Genomic DNA, 20,470 nt, shown 5'->3' on the forward strand with positions numbered 1-20,470 from the left:
GTACACCAGGTTTTACATAACAGAAAAAAACTTCCCTACTTTACTGAGAATAAAAACAACAAGAACTCAAAAAACTCTTATTTTTTTAGGGCTTCCCTGGTGGCTCAGTGGTAAATAATCCACTTGCAACACAGAAGACACAGGAGATTCGCGTTCTATCCCTGGGTCCAGAAGATGCCTTGGAGAAGGGAATGGCAACCCACTCCAGTATTCTTGCCTACAGAATACCATGGACAGAGGAGCCTGGTGGGCTATAGTCCTAGGAGTCACAAAAGTATAATATATCTTAATGGGTATAAATAAAAATACAAAACATGAATTACAGTGCCTCTTGGAGTAGTGCACCAGGTTTCACATGACAGAAAAAAAAACTTCCATACTTTATTAAAAATAAAAACAACAAGAACTCAAACTCTTCCTTTAATACTATTCAACTTGTGAGAACTGAGCAGCAGAGAAATAGGCATGTCTCTGTAAAAATACAGACTGTAAAAATACTACAGTTCACAGTAGTTTTTTCATATCTACTCAGGATACTTATCATCTTTTGTAAGTATTCTGAATAAATATGAATAAATATATGCCATAAATATACTCCAAACATAGAAGGAAATTCATAAAATTCTCTATTCATTTTTCCCAATGAAAAAAGCCTCACATACAAATACACTGTATATGCCTCATAATTTTCACTTTCACACTCTTTTAATTACCTTACTTTATTCTCACATCACCAGATACAAAAAAAGCTTCCATCTCTATAAATAGACCTCTACAATCTGCAACTTAATTGTACATCCTTCTACTTCCCCAACTTGTAGTCTAAATATCTACACATCTACAAAAATTTCCAAGAGACATCCTATTCAAAATAAACACAAATGTGAATTCACCCCAACTCAAAAAATTAGACAAAGAGCTCCATAATTAAAGTATTTGTAAAAAGGGAACATTTTATAAAGTTCAGAAAGCTTTATATTCAAATGTCACAATTTTTTCATACTATTTCAACATGAAATTTTACCATATATAAAATGTTTAATCAAACTTTAAAACATGACTGTTTACACATGCAAACTATGTAAACTAATCAACTGACTATACCAACTATCTCTTAAAGCAAATAATGTTCGTTTTTAATCCTAAGAGTAATTTACCTTTCCATTTGCTGTTTTCATTAGTGCAAACTCTCGTCCTGCACCAAGAACTGCTGACTCCTCATCAAATCCGGTGCCTGATAATATAGTAAGACTTCATAAATACTATGATAGCTTTAATATGAATAACTTCAAGCACAACTTATAAGACTTCGAGTGACAAAAAAATTAATCCAACTGATATCACTCAAAAACAATGATCACACAGCATGTCATATGGCTCAATTTGAAAAAACATTAACAGTAGCCACCATGGAAGCCCAGGTGTTTCAGATTAGTGCCAAATTATTTTCTTAGTGTTAAAAAAATTGTTTAAATCAATGTTAGCTGAATTCCTTCAATTATTGAGTGAACTAATTTTTACGGGGCATCTACTAGCTATCAAGCATGTACAGATTGCATGAGACTTTCCTATTTGGTCCTCATAATTAGGGCTTCCCTGGTGGCTCAGATGGTAAAGAATCTGCCTGCAATCAGGAGACCTGGGTTCAATCCCTGGGACAGGAAGATCCCTGGAGAAGGAAATGGCAACTCACTCCAGTATTCTTGCCTGGAGAATTCCATGGAGAGAGGAGCCTGGTGGGCTACAGTCCATGGGGTCACAAAGAGTTGGATATGACTCAGTGACTAATACACACACCCCTCATAATTATATTGTTTGGCCTACAAATGAGCAAATATATAAAGTGTGGTGAGGCAGGTCTAGACACAGGAGTGTTTGGGTTTGAACAATATATGCAGATATTTGAATGAAGGTATTTTAGATGCCCTGTTCCAAGTTTTTTTCTACAGAAGGTTTCATGTAGATACTCCATGAATTTGAATACGTATGTGTGTATATACATACACAGATCCTTATGCATACTTTCAAACTGTGAAACTATGAGTAAATATTTATAGCACATTTTATGAGTTTGTCCAATTATATAAACTATTAATAAGTTTACAGGATTTTAAAATTTGGAAAAGATGAGTTCATTACAGTATTTTTCTATGGAAAAACAAAATACTATACAAATACACAAGGTAAATCACTAATGAAATTTAATAAATTTAATAAGGTAATAGTCAAAACAGCTGGGTCTTGCAAAGAATCCCAAAAGTTAAGACATGGAACTACTAAATCGAGAGCAGTATGGCAAACCAAAACTGAGAGCTTCATGGAAACTAATCCTACTTACTACTATGACATGGCAAGAGTAGGTATACTAAATCTCAGGAATACTCTGCGAATGTCTGTATTTCTATATCCAAATGAAAATTCTGAAATCAAACGCTAGGCCAATTACCATTTTGACAATCTATGGAATCACTCCATAGCTATCCTGATAAACTTGTTCAAATAAAAACCAAAGGCTTCAAGTTACTCCTAGTTACTTGTGCATGTTTACTCCTAAGTGTGCTTCACAGTAACAAACAGCAAAATAGCGACCTATACAAGCTGCAATACAATGCTGAAAACACAATGTTAGTTTTCAAAAGAAAAAAAAATCTGAAAATAAAATATGGAAGGAAGGCTTTTTTTGACCATCTTACTTATAATATGCAAATCCTTTTCCAGATCAAATAGTGAGATACCACAGGCATGCAAGCATTTTCTGGCCAGTTTAAGTTGTAATTCTTGCTGTAGCACAGGTTCTGTGCTTGTAGCAAATATTCTGACAACAAACCCATCCTAAAAGAAAGAAAACAACCAGGGTATTCTGTTACATGAATGGCTCTTTTAAGGCTCTACTTTCCACCTAATAAAAATCAAATAATTTCTGAAAAAAGGATTTCATTTATACCAGCTTCTCATGACTCAGAATACTTACATCTCTGGAAGCAGCTATCTGATTAATATATTCTCCATCAGTGAATAATATATTTTGACCTTCAGTGTGACAATCTGTGCAAAAGGAAGAAACAGCAATTACATTACAGTATAAACAAACACCTCACAAAATGACTTAACTCCTCTGCTGAAGTCAGAATGAGAGTTCTCCACACAATAAAGATAATTTAAACTCAATGGGAGACTGTGCTTTTTTAATAAAGAGCTACAGATTAGCAGAAACTAAACAATTCAACTAATTATATGCATTACATTTTGTGCTTACATTTATTAATCTTCCAAAATCATGGACCTGAGTCCACCTAATTTCAAAATGAATTAGTATTAGGTACAGTCTGATAATAAACATGCACCACGATGAACAAACTATAATGTTGGTTATCATCATATCAATACAATCACATGCGAGGTAGGCAACACTCTACCTTCAGACATACGTCACAGTCATTAGTGTCACAGAAAAGTATAGACAGACTTAAAGCTTCTGCATTTGAGGTCTATGCTGTCCATCTACAGATATCCCTTGCTTTATAAAGTAGAACTGGCTGTACAGTTTTCAAGGTTTAATGCCTAGTCCTAGTATTTTTAGCATGTAGAATGCTATATACACTTTTAAAATGTTCATCCTTCATAAAACAGTCACATCTAAGCTGATTTGTCTCTTTTTTGGTCTGAAAGTGCTAATATTTGGGCTGGAATGCCATATTTCATCAATACTATACAGTCTCTGTAGAACAGGGCACTTTCATCAAAATATGCAGACCAGCACAGCTGTAACAAGGGATAGCCGTATTACAGGAGGACCACTGGGACATGTGTTAGTGACTGCTACTAAAATAACATGAAACTACAAGCAGCTCAGTATCTAAGTATAAACTGCATCCTTTTGAAAAAACAAATGTTCAGCAAGCAAGTCTAAAAGCACACACACACTTCCCAAAATAACTGCAGAGAACTAGGATGAATCTCTCCATTAATTACAATGCCAAAGAAATAATATTTCATTTCTATTTGCACCTGAATCAGCAGAACATAAAAGTCTGGTTTTGGAATCCAGTAATGGAGCCCACCCAAGTAAGCTGGATTACTCTATATCTTTGCCCAGGAGCTTCATACTAGCATACTTCCTTATTATAAATATGCAAAACACAGGCAGACCCTTACCAAATAGAGAATTCAGTGATCACAAACTGGAAATAGAAACTGGGAGACAAGGCCCACTGGTAGCCCAAGAGACTTGGTAATCAAAGAGAGGAGAAATCGAAAGAAAGAGTTCCTAGTCCACTGTACAGAATACAAAGAGGCGCAAGAAAGATGCTTCTCAAGCTCTAAGCAGTAAGATTTTAAACTAAAAAGCAAAGAAGAAAAACTCATTATAATTTCAGATAAATGCAGGGGTGAGGAGTGAAACGGCGCAAGAAGAGTAGCAAAAGCCCTCGTGATCGGAGGCGGCATGTCACCAGACACAGAGTAATGACACAGGGGTACAATATAAAAGGTATGCCAACATACAAGGATAAAGTTACAACTAACAGGGGAAAATGTATGCTTTCAGCTCATCAGTGCTGGGTTGAAAATAACTTATTTATAAAGCAGACTATAAGACAAGTTGGAACATGAAGCTCAAAGAATTACTAGATTTCTGTCAATTTTAAACATGGTATTCATTACCATCTATAAACCCCTAGCTAGGCAGAAAAAAGGGACTCTTAAAGAAAACTGCCGTCCAGGTCAAAGAAAGGGAAAAATGACCACAGGCTTCTTCAGGCTTGAAGGCAAGTCTTCCTGCCGCACGATTTCAAAAAGATTGCGTTCTTCATGCTTTCTGTCTCCGTCATGTGATGTCCTAAGACAGCATCTTCGAGAAAATATCAAGACACACAACATGGGACCATTCTGATCCAGTTTGGTTCTTTCCTCACCATGAATATGGTACTTATTTGTGAAACACAGAAAGCCTCATTTGTATTGTTAAAAGTCGCATTTCATATGCTAAATGAAGTAGAGGATTTCAACTGAATAAGAACATTAACAAGTCATTTTTTTTTTTTTACCATGATGGAATAAATAAAACTGCTGCATGTAGACCATTTTCAAATGATCTTTCTCAGTTACAGTCTCTGTTAAATGATCATGGTTTTTCAAAAGCAAATCCTTTCTATTAGTATCCATCTGTCTTGGGGGGCGGGGAGTGGGATTGAGAACTTTTTCTTCCATTAAGACATCCTAAAATGACTTACACAAAGCGACAGAGGTGCTCACTGGAGTGAGATTCACTCTGCACGAAATCAGAAGGCATCCCCATTTCAATACTCTAATCAATGCAATGTATTTTGTGACACTAAAATGATGTCATAGATGACTATCTAATGACCTGGAAATATAATCAGAATACTGAGTGGAAGGGACAGGTTAAAAAAGCAATAAATAGCATACAATCACTTTTGTACATGTATGTACACCATATGCATAGAAAAAAGGAAGGATATTCACTAATACGTCAGTAGTGGTTACAGATGGGAAGTGAGGTTACAATTAATTTTTTGTTTTGCTTACATGATATTTATACAATAAATATGATTACTTTTAACATATGTATACAGATACGGGGCACATGCTATTTCTGAACATTTTTGCTATTATTGTTGTTATCATCACCATCATCATCATCAGGATCAGAGGGATCAGAGACATGGCCTTGGACTTGTGATGATTAAAAAACAAACAAACAAACACAAAACAAACAAACCTCCTGTAGACACATCTGAAAAGAGTTATTTACCAAATGGCTTTAATAAGTCATCTGTTTTCCAAAGTAGCTTTATTTGTGAAACACACATGAAATGTGACATTTAGCTTACCATGGCATCAGGTACACTAATTTGGATATATATATATATATATATATATATAGCTATATTCGAATAAATGTTTCATGAAGTTATAAAAAAAAATCTTAAAAATTAACAAGCAGCCAGGGAGCAGTCAACCTTCACACTGTTCTTCAGAAGTTCTCAATCATTTTCAGATGGCCAAGTGCCTTGAAGTAGTTTTGCTGCTTACCATGAAATTGTTGGTGGATGTATTAAACGCTGAAGATTTTAGTACAGAGAATGTATTAAGGTATAAGCAAATTCAGATATCTTACAGTGGAGAATATATTATGCATTTGCCCAAGAATTTAGATAGCACAGTGATCTGAAGGATAAATACATATGTACAACCCCAAAATTAAAGCAAAATGAATTGTGTTCAAATGCCTTATCAGAGTCTTATTAAAAAGTATAAATGAAAGAATTTTTAAAATTTCTGACCCACCCTAAAAATCTCTGTCTCTGAAAACCCTTTAAAAATAAATTAGAAAACACAAAGCACGCTGTTGTTAAAGTGGAAATAAAGAGAAGGTTCTTTACACCAAGATTCTCTGAGAGCCAGGGTCGTGGGTTTATTAAGAACAACAAAGCTAGCATTCCCCCACTGATTCAGGAGCTGAAAAGGCATGGTGGGGTGAGGGTGGGGTGTGGGGGGGAAACAAACTACAGAATTTGGGCAAGAATTTGAAAATAAGTATTAAAACTCTTCAGACTGTATTTACGGTATCTGTTTTTCTCACATGCATTAATTTTCTATAGACTATAAAATGTTCTGCACGTCAAGATTGTTCCAACCTGTTTGTAAGCAAGCGCTACTCCTTGCTAACCATTCTTTATACGTCTCAGCAGCCTAACATGCACATCTCTTAAAATCAGCCTGTGAAGACAACAGACGTCTAGTTGAGTAACATACCTGGTAACAGCACAGTGCCATCCTGTTCCAGTGTTTCAGGGCTTATTCGTATGGCTGTCATGCTGTGGTTATTCACATCTCTATACAATAAATAACCCTGTCAACAACAAAAAAATTTTGTGTTGTTATATACTAAAATATTTTTTCATTACCCACTTACTAGAAGAAGTAATCATACAGGTCTGTATTACAGTGTTTTGAGGTACAATAATACATCAATATTGATGTCTAAAATAGATTAAAGATTTAAAATATAAGAACCTGAATATACTTTAATAAGAGGAGGTATTACACACCACTACATATCAATATAACCTACTAATTCTACAATATAAATATCAGATACACCACACAGGACAGTAAAAATTGGTCAAAATTATATCACTTGCCAAGTAAATAACAGAAATGACTATTTTTACTTTCACAAGTATCTAGGTTAATATTTAAAAATCAATAAAGTAGTGGTTTTAGATAGAGTGATATATCATTGAACATACTTCAGTAAGTGTATTTCCCAGGACATTATTTGTTAGATAAAAAAAATGTGGGAGAAGGTGAGGGTGGGATGTTTCGAAAGAACAGCATGTATATTATCTATGGTGAAACAGATCACCAGCCCAGGTGGGATGCATGAGTCAAGTGCTCGGGCCTGGTGCACTGGGAAGACCCAGAGGAATCGGGTGGAGAGGGAGGTGGGAGGGGGGATCGGGATGGGGAATACGTGTAACTCTATGGCTGATTCATATCAATGTATGACAAAACCCGCTGAAATGTTGTGAAGTAATTAGCCTCCAACTAATAAAAATAAATAAATAAATTTAAAAAAAATAAAAACAAACCAAAAAACTCCTAAAAAATGTAAATGCGATATGAGCTTTTAGATAAACTATTAAAAATAATTATACTTTAAAAAAATATATATAGCAGTGGCAAATAAAAATTTGAAATTTTAAACGAGGTTATGTTTTGAGAGACAATAACTGAGTAATTAATTTGATATTTAAATTTTAATTTCAAAATCTCCCCCAAAAGTTGATATATAGTAAGATTATTTTTCACACAACAATAATTTTTATAATTTTCAAAATGCTTTCAAATATCTTTTTTCAACTGGTGCTGACAACAATCTGAGAGCTAGGTGAGATAGGAATGCAGAGACATCTTTATTCTATATTCTTCCACAAGGAAAACTGGGCTTCACTTCTCAGGAAAGGATAGTATAAAATAAATATTTCTGGCCCTTTGACCTTTGTTCATTTGCTTCATTGTTCGTTTCCTTCATGTATCCAATTGCTGACACCCAGTTGGTCATGTCAGTCAGGTAATGAGAATACAGCATTAATAGAGCAACACAGGCCCAGATCTCTCCTCTCACTGGTTATTCTCTGCGTGCACCTCCATGCAGGCAGCTGCCTCCTGGGCAGGCCGCACACCACTCCCTGGAAGGCACTGATCTAGACTTAGAATGGAAGAGTTCATGGTAAAAAGCTTTGATTTGGCTTTGGGTCACAGTTACATTCCCAATTCAGATTTGCAAATAATAAAGGTGGTCTTTGATGCTTAACTGGAGGCTCACTTAAACAACAACTCCAACAGGAGACATATTTATTCCCATTTTAAGGTAAATCACACAGGATCAAATAAGCTAGCTGAGTTGTCCACAGTCTCATAGCTGGTAAGAAGCAAGGCCAGACCTAAAAGTAAACCTCTTATGAAAATGTCAATGTTCTAAGTCAATGTTCTTTATACTACACCATATCATTGGTATAGTCATATTATTAAAAACATGCAATATCTGTTTAAACAGAAGTGATATTATTTACTGATGACACAAGTATGAACCACATATTTTAAAAGATAGGAAGAAAAGTTTGGTTTACTGTGAGATATTCTCCTACCTGAGCATACCCTAACCAAGACTTTTTTTCTTTTCTGTTTCTGATGCGAGATGTAGAATTATATATATGGCCCTGCAAAACAACAAAAGTTAGTTCTAGCAACAGTTTCATAATTAATAATCTGTGAAAACTAACATACATGGATGAATGACATTTAACACGTATGTTCCATTTTGATTTTCAAAGAAATAACATCAAACTTAGATGGCACGCTAAAAGCAAGAAACAAACAGAAAATAATTCAGTATAAGATAGAACTTCCACTCTGATTAAGAATCACTTACCCAAAAAAAGAAAAAAAAAATCACTTACCCTAACCGTTCCACTGTATCCAGAGCCGATTTTATACAATCCATCTTTGCATAACAGATAAAGAAAAAATCCATCATTCTGAAGTAGACATTGATCATCTTCATCAACAGATATTTCTTTTAATGGCCACTTGTGCATTAAAGCTGCTTTCTTAATGCCATTGCTAAACCAGTCCTGAATTTGAATTTTTCCCACCAACACTGCCTGTACACTTCTCTGTAGTGAATTTAGTATCATTGGCACCTAGTCAGAGGAAAAACACAGTCATTTTCAAACGTCTCAAACACAAAGCAGACAAAATAAAGATACTTTATTAATATATCATTTCTAAGAAAAAACATTACTCAGAATGATCATATTTGGCATATCAGCAAAAAGTAGCAACTGAAAATCTATAAGAAACAAATCTCTGGAGAAGGAAATGGCAACCCACTCCAGTACTCTTGCCTAGAAAATTCCATGGATGGAGGAGCCTGGTGGGCTACAGTCCATGGGGTTGCAAAGAGTCAGACGCGACTGAGTGACTTTTCACTTTCACTCTCACTTCCTAAATACAATTGGTGGTTCTGATTATTGCACTTAAAACTGGGATATTGGACTATATTTTCAGTATTCTGTTAAAGTACTGTGTAGATAAAATGACATTAAAAAATATTGTTACCAAGTGTCATCATATAATATTGGCTGAAAATCCTAACTGTGGAACTACTTCTTTTCTATGAAAATGGTCTAAAGCTTAATTAGTGAGAAATGATATAAATTTAGAAAACCCTAAAAAAAAAAAAAAAGAAACAAATCTCAAGCAGGACAAAACAAAAATGCAAATATAAAGAACATTAATTTGCTTTTGTAACCAAAAACACTGAAATGTGCATTTTTCTCCAAAACACAGGTTAACATACTAGATTAGTAAAAAGCATGAATACTGAAACATATTTTTTGTATTAGAGTGCACACAAACTAAAATGGTATCTTTGTATATGTATATCCATTAATATAATGCATGACATTGAAGTGCAAAATTAAGCGTAAGAGAAATACTGCTCTTCTACAGATGAAACAAAATTTCCAGTATTTCTCTTCTACATTCTTTATTATGCCTAGTACCCATTAACACCAACATTTTTCCGTGATACGAAAACTTAATTTTATGAACTATGTATTTATCCAGCACTCATTTAACTGATATTTATCAAATATCTGGTATTGTAAATGAGTCCTCAAAAGTCACCAGCATGGGACCAATAGTCGGACCCCAGAGAAATCCCCCTGCTCCTCATTTTTTGCCTCTCTTTCACTACTCAAAGACAGCTGTCACATGTCAGCCAGACCCAAGGCACTGTGTCAGCCCCAGTTTTCCAGCTCCACTGTAAATATGGCAGCCACCAGCCACATGTGAGTACTGAGCTCTTGAAATGTGAGTCACACTCACTCAATGTGACTTGAGATGTGATTTAAACATAAAATACACACTGGCTTTTGAAGGCTTAGTAAAAAAAAAAAAGTATAGATTTTATTAATAATTTCATATTGATTACATGTTGAAATTATTTTTGGATATATTGAGAAAATCCATTATTAAAATTAATTTCATCTGTTTCTATCTTCTTAACGCAGCTAATAGAAACATTTAAATGTTTCTTTTTAACATTAGGTGGATTACTGCTGCTGCTGTTAAGTCACTTCAGTTGTGTCAGACTCTGTGCGACCCCATCCCTGGGATTCTCCAGGCAAGAACACTGGAGTGGGTTGCCATTTCCTTCTCCAATGCATGAAAGTGAAAAGTGAAAGTGAAGTCGCTCAGTCATGTCCGACTCTTAGCAACCCCATGGACTGCAGCCTACCAGGCTCCTCCGTCCACGGGATTTTCCAGGCAAGAGTACTGGAGTGGGGTGCCAATGAATTCTCCGAGGTGGATTACAATATACTTCAATTGGACAGCACTGTTCTAGAGGGCAGAGATTCAGAGGGATAACTAACCCACTGTTCACTGATATTTCCTCTTCCCCTTCGAGACCTGAGGCCTCTGACCCAATCAAAATACAGAACTTTCATGAAATTTTTATTTATGTATATGGTTGAATACTACAAACTCTCCCCCAGAAGTAACCAGATTAAACTTAAAACTGTTTTATCTAGAATTGATACCCACATTCTTATATGCCACAGCTTCATTTTCAATTTTTGTTGTTGTTTCAGATGCTTTCTAATGAGTCTACTATGAAAGACGACGCTCCTCCTCTTTTCTCAAACCCTCCAAATTTAGCTATAGAATCACCTCTAGTTAAAGCATTATTCAGAAGTCATTTTATTGTGCCTGTGTGATCATGGTGCAGAAGTGAACAAAACTGTATTACATACTATATTTTCCTTATATAATTTTTCTTTTTCTTCATTGCGTCAACAATTGCCCTATTTTTGCATTTGCTAAGTTTCTTCTATACCTACCCTATGGGTTCCCTCATCCTCCTCTCAAACATTTCTAATGTTTCCGTTGGCAATATCCCTCAAGAAGCCCTGCTCCCTAAGGACAAGGGCAGGCATAGAGGTTGAAACTGTTCCATGCCTTGCATGTTCAAAAGCATCTTTATCTTCCTTCACACATGACTGAGAGCTGAGCCAAACAGAGTGAACATCATTTTCCCTCAGAACTCTGAAGGCACTGTTTGTTATTGTTTATGCCAATGCTGCTTTTGAGAAGTCCAACGGCATTCTATTCGATCTCTGGTACATAACCTGTGTCTTTGCACTCTGGGACTGTTATTCCGTCTTTATGATTTTGTTATGATTTTGCAAAGGTACACTTGGTGTAAGTCTTTCTGTCATTCATTGTGTTGGGCACTCAGCATGCGTTCTTGCAATCTGAAATGTGTATCTTTGGGGGATGGGAAGACTCCTTATGAAGCTTAGGTAATTTCTTCCTCTCTGCTTGTTGTTGTTTAGTCACTCAGATGTGTCCAACCCTTTGTGACCCCATGGACTGTAGCTCACCAGGCTCCTCTGTCCATGGGATTTCCCAGGCAAGAATACTGCAATGGGTTGTCATTTCCTTCTTCAGGGGATCTTCCTCACCCAGGGATGGAACCCACATCTCCTGCATTGGCAGGCAGATTCTTTACCACTGAGCCACCAGGGAAGTCCGTCCTCTCTGCTTGAATACCTATTAAATACTGGATTTTCTAGAAGCATCCTCTAATTTTACTTTATATAACCTATTTTCTTTCTTTTGCTCTGTTTTCTATTGTCTGAGGACCTCTTTAATCAGAACTTCTAACCCTTCTGCTGATTTTATTGTCATCTTATTTTTTTAACTTGCAAAATCTTTGTTCTGAATTTTTAAAAAACATTGCTGTTTAATGTAAATAATCATCGTTTCATCCCTCTTTAAAATACAAATTACTCTTAAGAGTTTTCCTGTTCCCTGTACTCTTTTCACCAAAATTGTATTATTATTGTTACTATTTTACTGATTTGGGGGACTCTGTCTTTCATGTTAACCCAGTAATATTTGGCTTGCTCTCTCTCTTTAGTCTCTAAGTCGTGTCCGACTCTTGTGACCCCATGGACTGTAGCCCACCAGGCTCCTCTTTCATGGGATTCTCCAGGCAAGAAAACTGGAGTGGGTTGCCGTTTCCTTCTCCAAATTCTTGGCTACACACTTATTTGTAAAGAATAAGCAACTAAAAAAACTGACAGGAAGCCGCTGTGAATGGACAGGGTCCGACAGACAGCGAGCTCACCACAAACTGATCCCGCTAAGTGCAGCAGTTTCAGTGAGGGTCTCACTCCCTGCCAACTGTCTGCCTCTGTAAGCCTTTCCTCACTTTTTCTCCAAAGGAGAATCTTCCAGTCTTTTTCCTAGAAGCTATAAGCCTCACTATCAGTGTACTGGGAACTCTGAGGATGGAGGAAGGTCATCATCAATATGGAGACTTTCACTTAATAGCCTGGCTCCTCAATTTCACTCTCAACTGTGCCTGGTTTCCCCTGGCCTCTCTGGCTCAATTTCTCTACACAGAACACCTAACTCTTAGGGGTATGAGAGCAGGACAGGTGACTGGCTGGGAAGTATAGAGGAGGGCCCTGGGGCTCTGGAGCTTTCATTACACAGACTCCCAGTCTATTTTCAGCTCTTCCCCTCACCACCATTTTCCAGGAACCTATTACTTCCAATTCTAAATTCTATCTGTATTTTTAGGTGAAAATCAACTTACTCTCTGTGGGTATTAGCTTCTTCAGAAGTTTAAGTTTAAGCTTTCCCAGTATTTATCTTCTAAAAATGTGTCCCATTCTTAGAAGTGTATACTTTAAAAAGAATCCTTTATTGTAATCTTTGTGGAGACTGCAAGGGTGGAGAGGAGAGTAGAAACTACGTGTCTCCAACGTGGCCCTATTTCTCTCCTGCTTTCTGAGTGTTAGTTTTAAGAAAACCCAGAACTACAATTAGAAGTCTCAGATTATCCCCTTTTCTCTCCTACTTATCTCTCTCCAACAGTGTGGCAGGACCTAGAAATTTTATTCTGATAAACTAGACTTCACTAATCTGAGGATTCAAGTCATTCACCAATTCTGGAAAATCTTGGCCATTATTTTAAATACTGCCTCTGCACAAACCTATTACTGCCTTGTGGAACTCAGATAGTACTGATGCTTCAAACTTTCTCATTCTCTATATTTCTTATTTTTCATGTTTAATCGCTCTGTGCTGCATTCTAAATAATTTCTTCCTCTTTATCGTTAGTTCACTGGTTCTGTTTTCAACTACATTATCCACTAGCTAACCCATCCTTTAAGTTTCTAATTGTAACTATCTGGTTTTTCATTTCCAGGAGTTCTATTTGGTTTGTTTTCTGATCTGATTATCTTTTATCTCCTTATTCCTTATTAATACTTTTGATACTTTATTATTTTAACCATATTAAATATACATCCTTAATATCAAATTATAAATATATATAGAGAGAGAGACTTGGCAAGATTGATTCTGCTTTATTTCTTTCTACTAATTCTCCATGGCGGTGCCTTTTTTCTATGTCCTTTTTATTTGTGAGTCCAGATTCAGTAGTGTTGTGTCAGTGGGAGGTCTCTGAAGTCTGGAGTTCAACTTTCCAGAAGGGACTTCAGTCTCTTCCAATAAGAGACCTCACATTTTGACCATCCTTACCTTAAAGTCTCAGCTTAAGCTTTTTGGAACAAGATAAGCAATACGCATTTGGATCCCAAGATAATTTGAGATGCAACAGTTAAATTTTTAGAGAACGCTTTTCTTACCTGCTCCCAATCATTGCCCAGCCAAGAGCTTTGTGAAATGAACAGGTAGGTGAAACGGGGCCAAATCATGAAAAACACTATAGGTCATGTTAAGATAACAGGTTTTAATACTGCCTTTGACTTAGAGCTGGGTATGCAGTGATGGGGCAGGTCCTCAGAGAGCCCGGCTGCTGGTTCAGGGGATTGAGTTTTGTCCAGCCCAGTTCTTGAGCATAACTACAGCCAGACAGGCACGGGTTCAAGTCCTGTCTCTGCCATCTGACAGCTCTCTACACTGTAACTACATAAACTTCTCCCAGCTTTCAGTGTTCCACTCTTACTGCTACTTCCATGCTTTAGCACATAGATACCAAGACTAGTCTCTCTCTCTCGACACTACCAAAACCAACACCTCCTTCCTCTGCACTGGCTAACTTCAATTCACTGTTTAAGATCTCATGTCACATCCTCTGGAATAAATCTACACACAAAAAAATCACTGGATTCTAATAAGTACCTGTGTATATGGTCACTATACTTTTAACATTTGGCATAGATATTTGAATGTTTGTGTTTTTCTATTAAAATTTTGGAAGTATTTGTATATATTTAAACTAACATTTTGCTGAATCCTCAAAGCTTCCCTGGTGGCTCAGCTGGTAAAGAATCTGCCTGTAATGTGGGAGACTTGGGTTCGATCCCTGGGTTGGGAAGATCCCCTGGAGAAGGGAAAGGCTACCCATTCCAGTATTCTGGCCTGGAGAATTCCATGAACTGTATAGTCCATGGGGTCGCAAAGAGTCGGACACGACTGAGTGACTTTCACTCTCACTTTCAATTTCAAGGCACAGCAGAGAACAGTTTGGAAATCAACGAATTAGAGGGACTTCAAAATAAGTAAGAATCATAAAGAGGGGAAAGAGGACTTCAGGCAAGACAAAAAGAGGGAAAAGAATAAGAACAGAAATCTAGAGAAAGAAGACTGCTCGTATTGGACAAAGAAAGTTCAAAATCGCGCAACAAGTCACAGACAAGTAGCCCATTTACCCCTTTCACTATCTTTGGCTGCTAACGACAGGAATCAGGCATCCCTTCTATGTGTGCTGGAGGTCATCCAAGGGGCCAGAAAAGAGCACATAACAGAGACTTAAAATTGTAACTTCTTCCTCAATTTCCAGAAAACAGTCCAAAAGAATTAAATCAAGTCTGCCTATAAGTAAGTTTATATTTCTCATCACTAACAAGGATGAAGAGCTTATTCCACAACTGCCCAGAAAAAAGCTGAAAAAAAAAAAAAAAATGCTTTATCTGAAGCAGAAATAGCTCAGAAACACATCAATCCATGAAAAACTATCATCGACCAATTAGAAATATCAGAAAAAATAATATATGCTTTTCTTTCAATGGGGAAAAAGATATTTAGAAACTATGAAGGAATTCTACATTTGAAGATCCAGGGCAAGATGGGCAGTGGGGGAGGACAGAGAGCAAGATCAACGCAAAGGCAGAGGAGGCTGTACTGCGGACATAAAAACTACACCCAAGATTTAAGTTTTCAGCAGATTTCATTTTATTACCTTTCATGTTGCAGAGTTAAACACACATGCAGCTTAGATCAAATATTTTAGGTTATTTATATATCAACCTGGGACAGATCAAACCACTATAACTGAGTGAAAAAAGGCAGTGAATTCCTACTGACAGAAATTGAGGCGAAACGGCAACTTGGGCTCTTGTCCGTTTCCAAGCAGCTCGAGAGAGGAAATACCTGAATGGTTTGGCAAGCGTGGCTGCCGTTGTTGGTGAGGATAGCAGAGATGGCCTGGAGTGTCCTTCCTGTCTCTCCCCAGGAAGCCACCAGGCTGAAGAGACAGGCGCAGGAAAGTGCTGTCAGGGACTGTCCTGTGCTGTCGTTCATTCCAGTACTTCGGACAGTGATTTCCAAAAGGAGCTGGAAGAGAGACTCTGCGGATAGAATAAAACCCGATTATGTCACTCAACACACAGGACATTAAACGGTATCTGTTTGCTTATTTACACCTCGCCTCATTTTTCAAAAAACACTTAAGGCAGCTACTTCACGTTTGTTCCTTTCTAGTTACCCTCTTTCACCCAAAGTTAGAATATTTACATAAAAAGGGTCTGTCAGAATACTTAGTCCAACTCCGTATTTTTGTAAATGAAGAAATGGAAATCTACCCACAATCACTTAAAAGAAACTGGCTTTCAGGCATTCACAATATTTAAGAAGTAGCCTATTAAGGAGTAACAGACTACTCATTGCTTTTATTTTTACCTTTTAGATTAAGAAAATACAGGTTTCTTAAAATGTTATGTGCCCAAAAAACTATGTATTTATTTGCAAAACAAGAATACACAGAACACATGCACAAATTTGCTTTCAAATAAAAGTGGCTTAATTGTTAATAACAGCAGTGCATAATCGGAGACAGAGAGAGAAAGAAGAACAAAAAAAGAGTCATAAAGAGACAGAAAATTTGAGAAAGATGGAGAAAGGGGGAAAGGGGAAGGAAGGAAGAAAGCAAGAGAGAGAAATGATGTGCTGGAATTCTCTGCAAACGGAAAGGCCATCTGCGTTTTATTTCTTAGCTCACAGAAACTGAGGTTTCCTCTCCTAGTCCCCATCTTCCGCATCTAATCCCTAATTAATTAAGTCCTATCAATTTTACTTCCTAATTAATGCCTCCACTTTTTTGCATCTCATCAGCATCTCCCCAACCCATGATATCTATCACCATCTCTTCTTAATTGGACTACTAAAAGTATTCATAAATTAGCTCCTATCATTCACTTTTGAACCCTGATATTCTAACAGAAATTTTAAACCAAAAAAATCTGTTTTTTCTTTCAAATCTATTCTCTCCTTTGTTAATTTCTCCTCTTCTTTCCTTTCTCACTCCCTACTTCTCTTCTCTCTGTATCCTTCAGTCTTTTCCCTTCTTCCATCTACCCTTCACTCTGTCTCTCTCTCCAATTGTCCTTTTCCTCTACCCTTTCATCTACCTTTTTCCTTTGTGCATCCCTCCCTCATTATCCTTCTGCCCATTTATCTTAACAATTATTCAGCCAAAATTTCCTGCATTCTCCCCCTACATCAGTAACTATTCTAGGCATTGACAAAGACAAAGAACATCCCTGGCAACAAAAAAGCTAGATTAAGTTGAAGAAAATAATGTAAGACTAAAGAATTTTTCAAACCTAAGTTGACAGGGATGTTCAATTCCTCCTAGAAATAGAACCGTCCTCCTTGGACACAACCTACCAAACTCCACATGGCCTACTGCCTGCCTCCCTATCCTCTCACTCTCCACTCTCTGCTCACAGTCTTCTTCCAGTCATTCCCTTCCTACCTCAAAACCTTACCACATGGTCTCCTACCTGCCGAGAAACTTAGTTAACTGTTTCTTACTCACCCTTCAAAGCTCAAATGTCACATCTTCTGCGAAGTCTGTTATTAATTCTCAGAATTCCTACTTACATGTGTCCAACTGTCTAAGGCTAAATTCCATAATAACGGCAACAATGTTTATATTGATGGCCCCTATATTATATGCTCTTAGCACAGAACATAGAAGAGGCTATTACATTTAAGTGAATAATTGAGAACATACAGTCTAATCTTAAATTGAACAGAAAGATTGATATAAGGGAAGGATTTTTTAAAAACTGAACAATTTGTAAATCAAATCCATCTGCAAAGGGAAGTCTGACGTATAATAATCATCAAGCTATCCTAACAATACGAGAGATGCATATATACATATATTTTCATGAGCAACATGAAAAAAACCACTGTGGAAAAAGTATATCTAATGTGATTAGAATATTAAATCAAAAGAAAAAACAGAGATTTCTATACAAATTTTACTTTAAAGAACCAAATTACTACTTACACTTTGGAGCTAATTAAACAAAATAAAAAACATGAAGTGATGGCAAATGCCTGAATAGAAAAATAAGTCAAAGCAGTGAAGAGATCAGAAATAAGCATTGGAAGGATAGAAGAGAGACCAAAGACAGTACAGCAGCATTTAAAACTGTTAGTAGGAAAATGAAAACAAATCATAGTCAGACCTGATGCTGGGAAAGACTGAAGGTGGGAAAAGGGGATGACAGAGAATGAGATGGTTGGATGGCATCACCGAAAGGACGGACATGAGTCTGAGTAGACCCTGGAAGTTGGTGATGGACAAGGAAGCCTGGTGTGCTTAAGTCCATTGGGTTGCAAAGAGTTGGATGCAACTGAGCAGAACTGACCTAAGACTCTTTGAAGGCCCAGAGTTAGGAAAGCAATTAGCCTTCAGAATTAAGCTTCCATCTCTTCCTCTTCCTTAAAGAGTTCCCACCTTGCTTACAAGAGTATTTTTGAGTCTAGGTCACTGGCAAATGAAATGCAGGCATTCATAAAACTTAAATGCACTTCACAAAAAGCAAATATTTTTACTTAATGGATGCTGCTACTAATTCAAAAGCTTTACCTTCAACATAATAAATACAAATCAATTTTTGTTTAGAAACTAACTGTGCTGTGCTGCTATCTGTTTCCTCTTTTCCTACTCCTTTGACTCTCCAAAATAACACGTAAAGTTAGATGAAGTCAACGTCAGCTATTTTGCCCAAAGATTTAGTAAGAATGATTTAAGTTCTTGGTGACAATAAGGTTTGAGGATTATTTCTGGGTTCTAAGAATTTCTATTTCCCATCATCATAATAATCAGGAAACGTCTGTGCACGAACTATAACTCCAGTGGAACATAGCAAAGTAACTTAAAATTTATACTCCTGCTGTTTCAGCACCATCAACAGAGACTGAAATTACAGCCCGTGGTTGGTATATGCTTCATAAGAGAAGCTCTTTACACTTATAGGCTTCATTCAATATGCCTAAGCTCTTACCTAGGACCTCGGGTGGCTCTGACTGAAGGCCTTCCGGTTGCTGACCCTGAAGCACGTTAAGCAGGGCTTGGAGACTCCTGAGGCACAAGGATGGATGAGAAAATCGTGTCTCCTTGATCAATTCAAAAACTTCACAAAGTCCAACCTCAATGATCTATTTAAGATAAAAAAAAATTATACTTTATAACATGTGAGCTAATAACGCTTCTCAGGCAGTATAATCAGTACAGTTTACTTTCAAATTATTAATGGTACAATATTTTAAAGGCAAGACAAAATCATCACATAAAAAAAGAATAAAACCCATTGTGTTTAATTTCTAGATTTAGAAAATTATCTGGTTACACAAAAGGTTAAAAAATAGTGGCTCTACTTAAAAAGTAGTTTTAGTATAATGAAGCCATAATAAAACATCAACAGTAAACCAGTTACTAGATTGCATTCACTTAGGAAAAAATTAACTAATAATAAGCAAAGTTCATTTGGCTGTACTCAAGTAAAAATTGGCATTCTATTTTATGTTATGCTAATTTTACTTATGGCCAGAAAAAAAGAAGTCAATATATAGCACTACACTGTGAAAATATTAAAAAAAGGAACCAAAGTTTCTTAGGATTTCCTATAATGGTAAAATCAGCCAATTCTTATTTGTAGATGGTGTCCCTTATTCTTATAGGATTTACCACAAAAGAATCAAAAACTACCTATCTAAAATATCATGGCTAATTTTACTTTTAATTATCTTATGATTCCTCATGAAAACCAAGAAAAATGTAACTCATCCTCCAATTAAAAGGAAATAAATTTTTAAAATATATAAATAAAAATTAAAAATATATTTGTAACTCAGGATCTAGCAAAAGATAGATAAATTTGCAACAAAAGACAGAGAGCAAATATGATGAACTGGTATAAAGAGATACCTTCAGAAGGCTGACAGAACAATAGACAATGAATTCAATTTCTCAGTCAATGCCAACATTTTGAGAAGGAGATGTGTAAGATCTTCTCAGGAAGTGTTAAATTATTTGGAGAAATAAGTGAGTAACAGAAAAAGTTAAAACTAGATTAATTAGTAGAAATGCATCAAAGAATTAATTCCACTGAATGAAACATAGACGATACTCTCTGCTGAGATTTATACATTAATTCATATATGACATAAATAATTTTAAGTACTTATTTCATGCAACTCATTACAGGAGACATGAGATATGAGATATATTAGATCCTATTCTCTAAAAGTTTATAGTCTAACAGGGTAAATGCATTTTATATATATTGTTTATCCAGCCGAACCTCTATTAGAGCATTTA

The 20,470-nt window shown here is 36.3% G+C and overlaps 1 protein-coding gene across 7 annotated transcripts in view; it reads right to left on the minus strand.

Annotated features, from left to right (window-relative positions):
• The window catches only part of MYCBP2 (MYC binding protein 2), a 263,283-nt gene that overhangs the window by 192,292 nt on the left and 50,521 nt on the right, over positions 1–20,470 (minus strand). For all 7 annotated transcript variants that reach the window (XR_010658547.1, XM_065902278.1, XM_065902281.1 and 4 more), the window contains exons 4-11: positions 19,155–19,308; positions 16,006–16,202; positions 8,988–9,230; positions 8,676–8,747; positions 6,778–6,874; positions 2,972–3,045; positions 2,694–2,832; positions 1,158–1,234 (exon numbers count right to left, since the gene is read on the minus strand). Coding sequence is in view for 6 of the 7 variants with exons in the window: in XM_065902278.1 (XP_065758350.1) it covers positions 1,158–1,234; positions 2,694–2,832; positions 2,972–3,045; positions 6,778–6,874; positions 8,676–8,747; positions 8,988–9,230; positions 16,006–16,202; positions 19,155–19,308 (1,053 nt within the window). In the remaining variant the exon portion in view is untranslated. The remainder of the gene's footprint in view (positions 1–1,157; positions 1,235–2,693; positions 2,833–2,971; positions 3,046–6,777; positions 6,875–8,675; positions 8,748–8,987; positions 9,231–16,005; positions 16,203–19,154; positions 19,309–20,470) is intronic.

The sequence above is a fragment of the Muntiacus reevesi genome, chromosome 11, assembly GCF_963930625.1.
Source record: "Muntiacus reevesi chromosome 11, mMunRee1.1, whole genome shotgun sequence".
Lineage (NCBI taxonomy): Eukaryota > Metazoa > Chordata > Mammalia > Artiodactyla > Cervidae > Muntiacus > Muntiacus reevesi.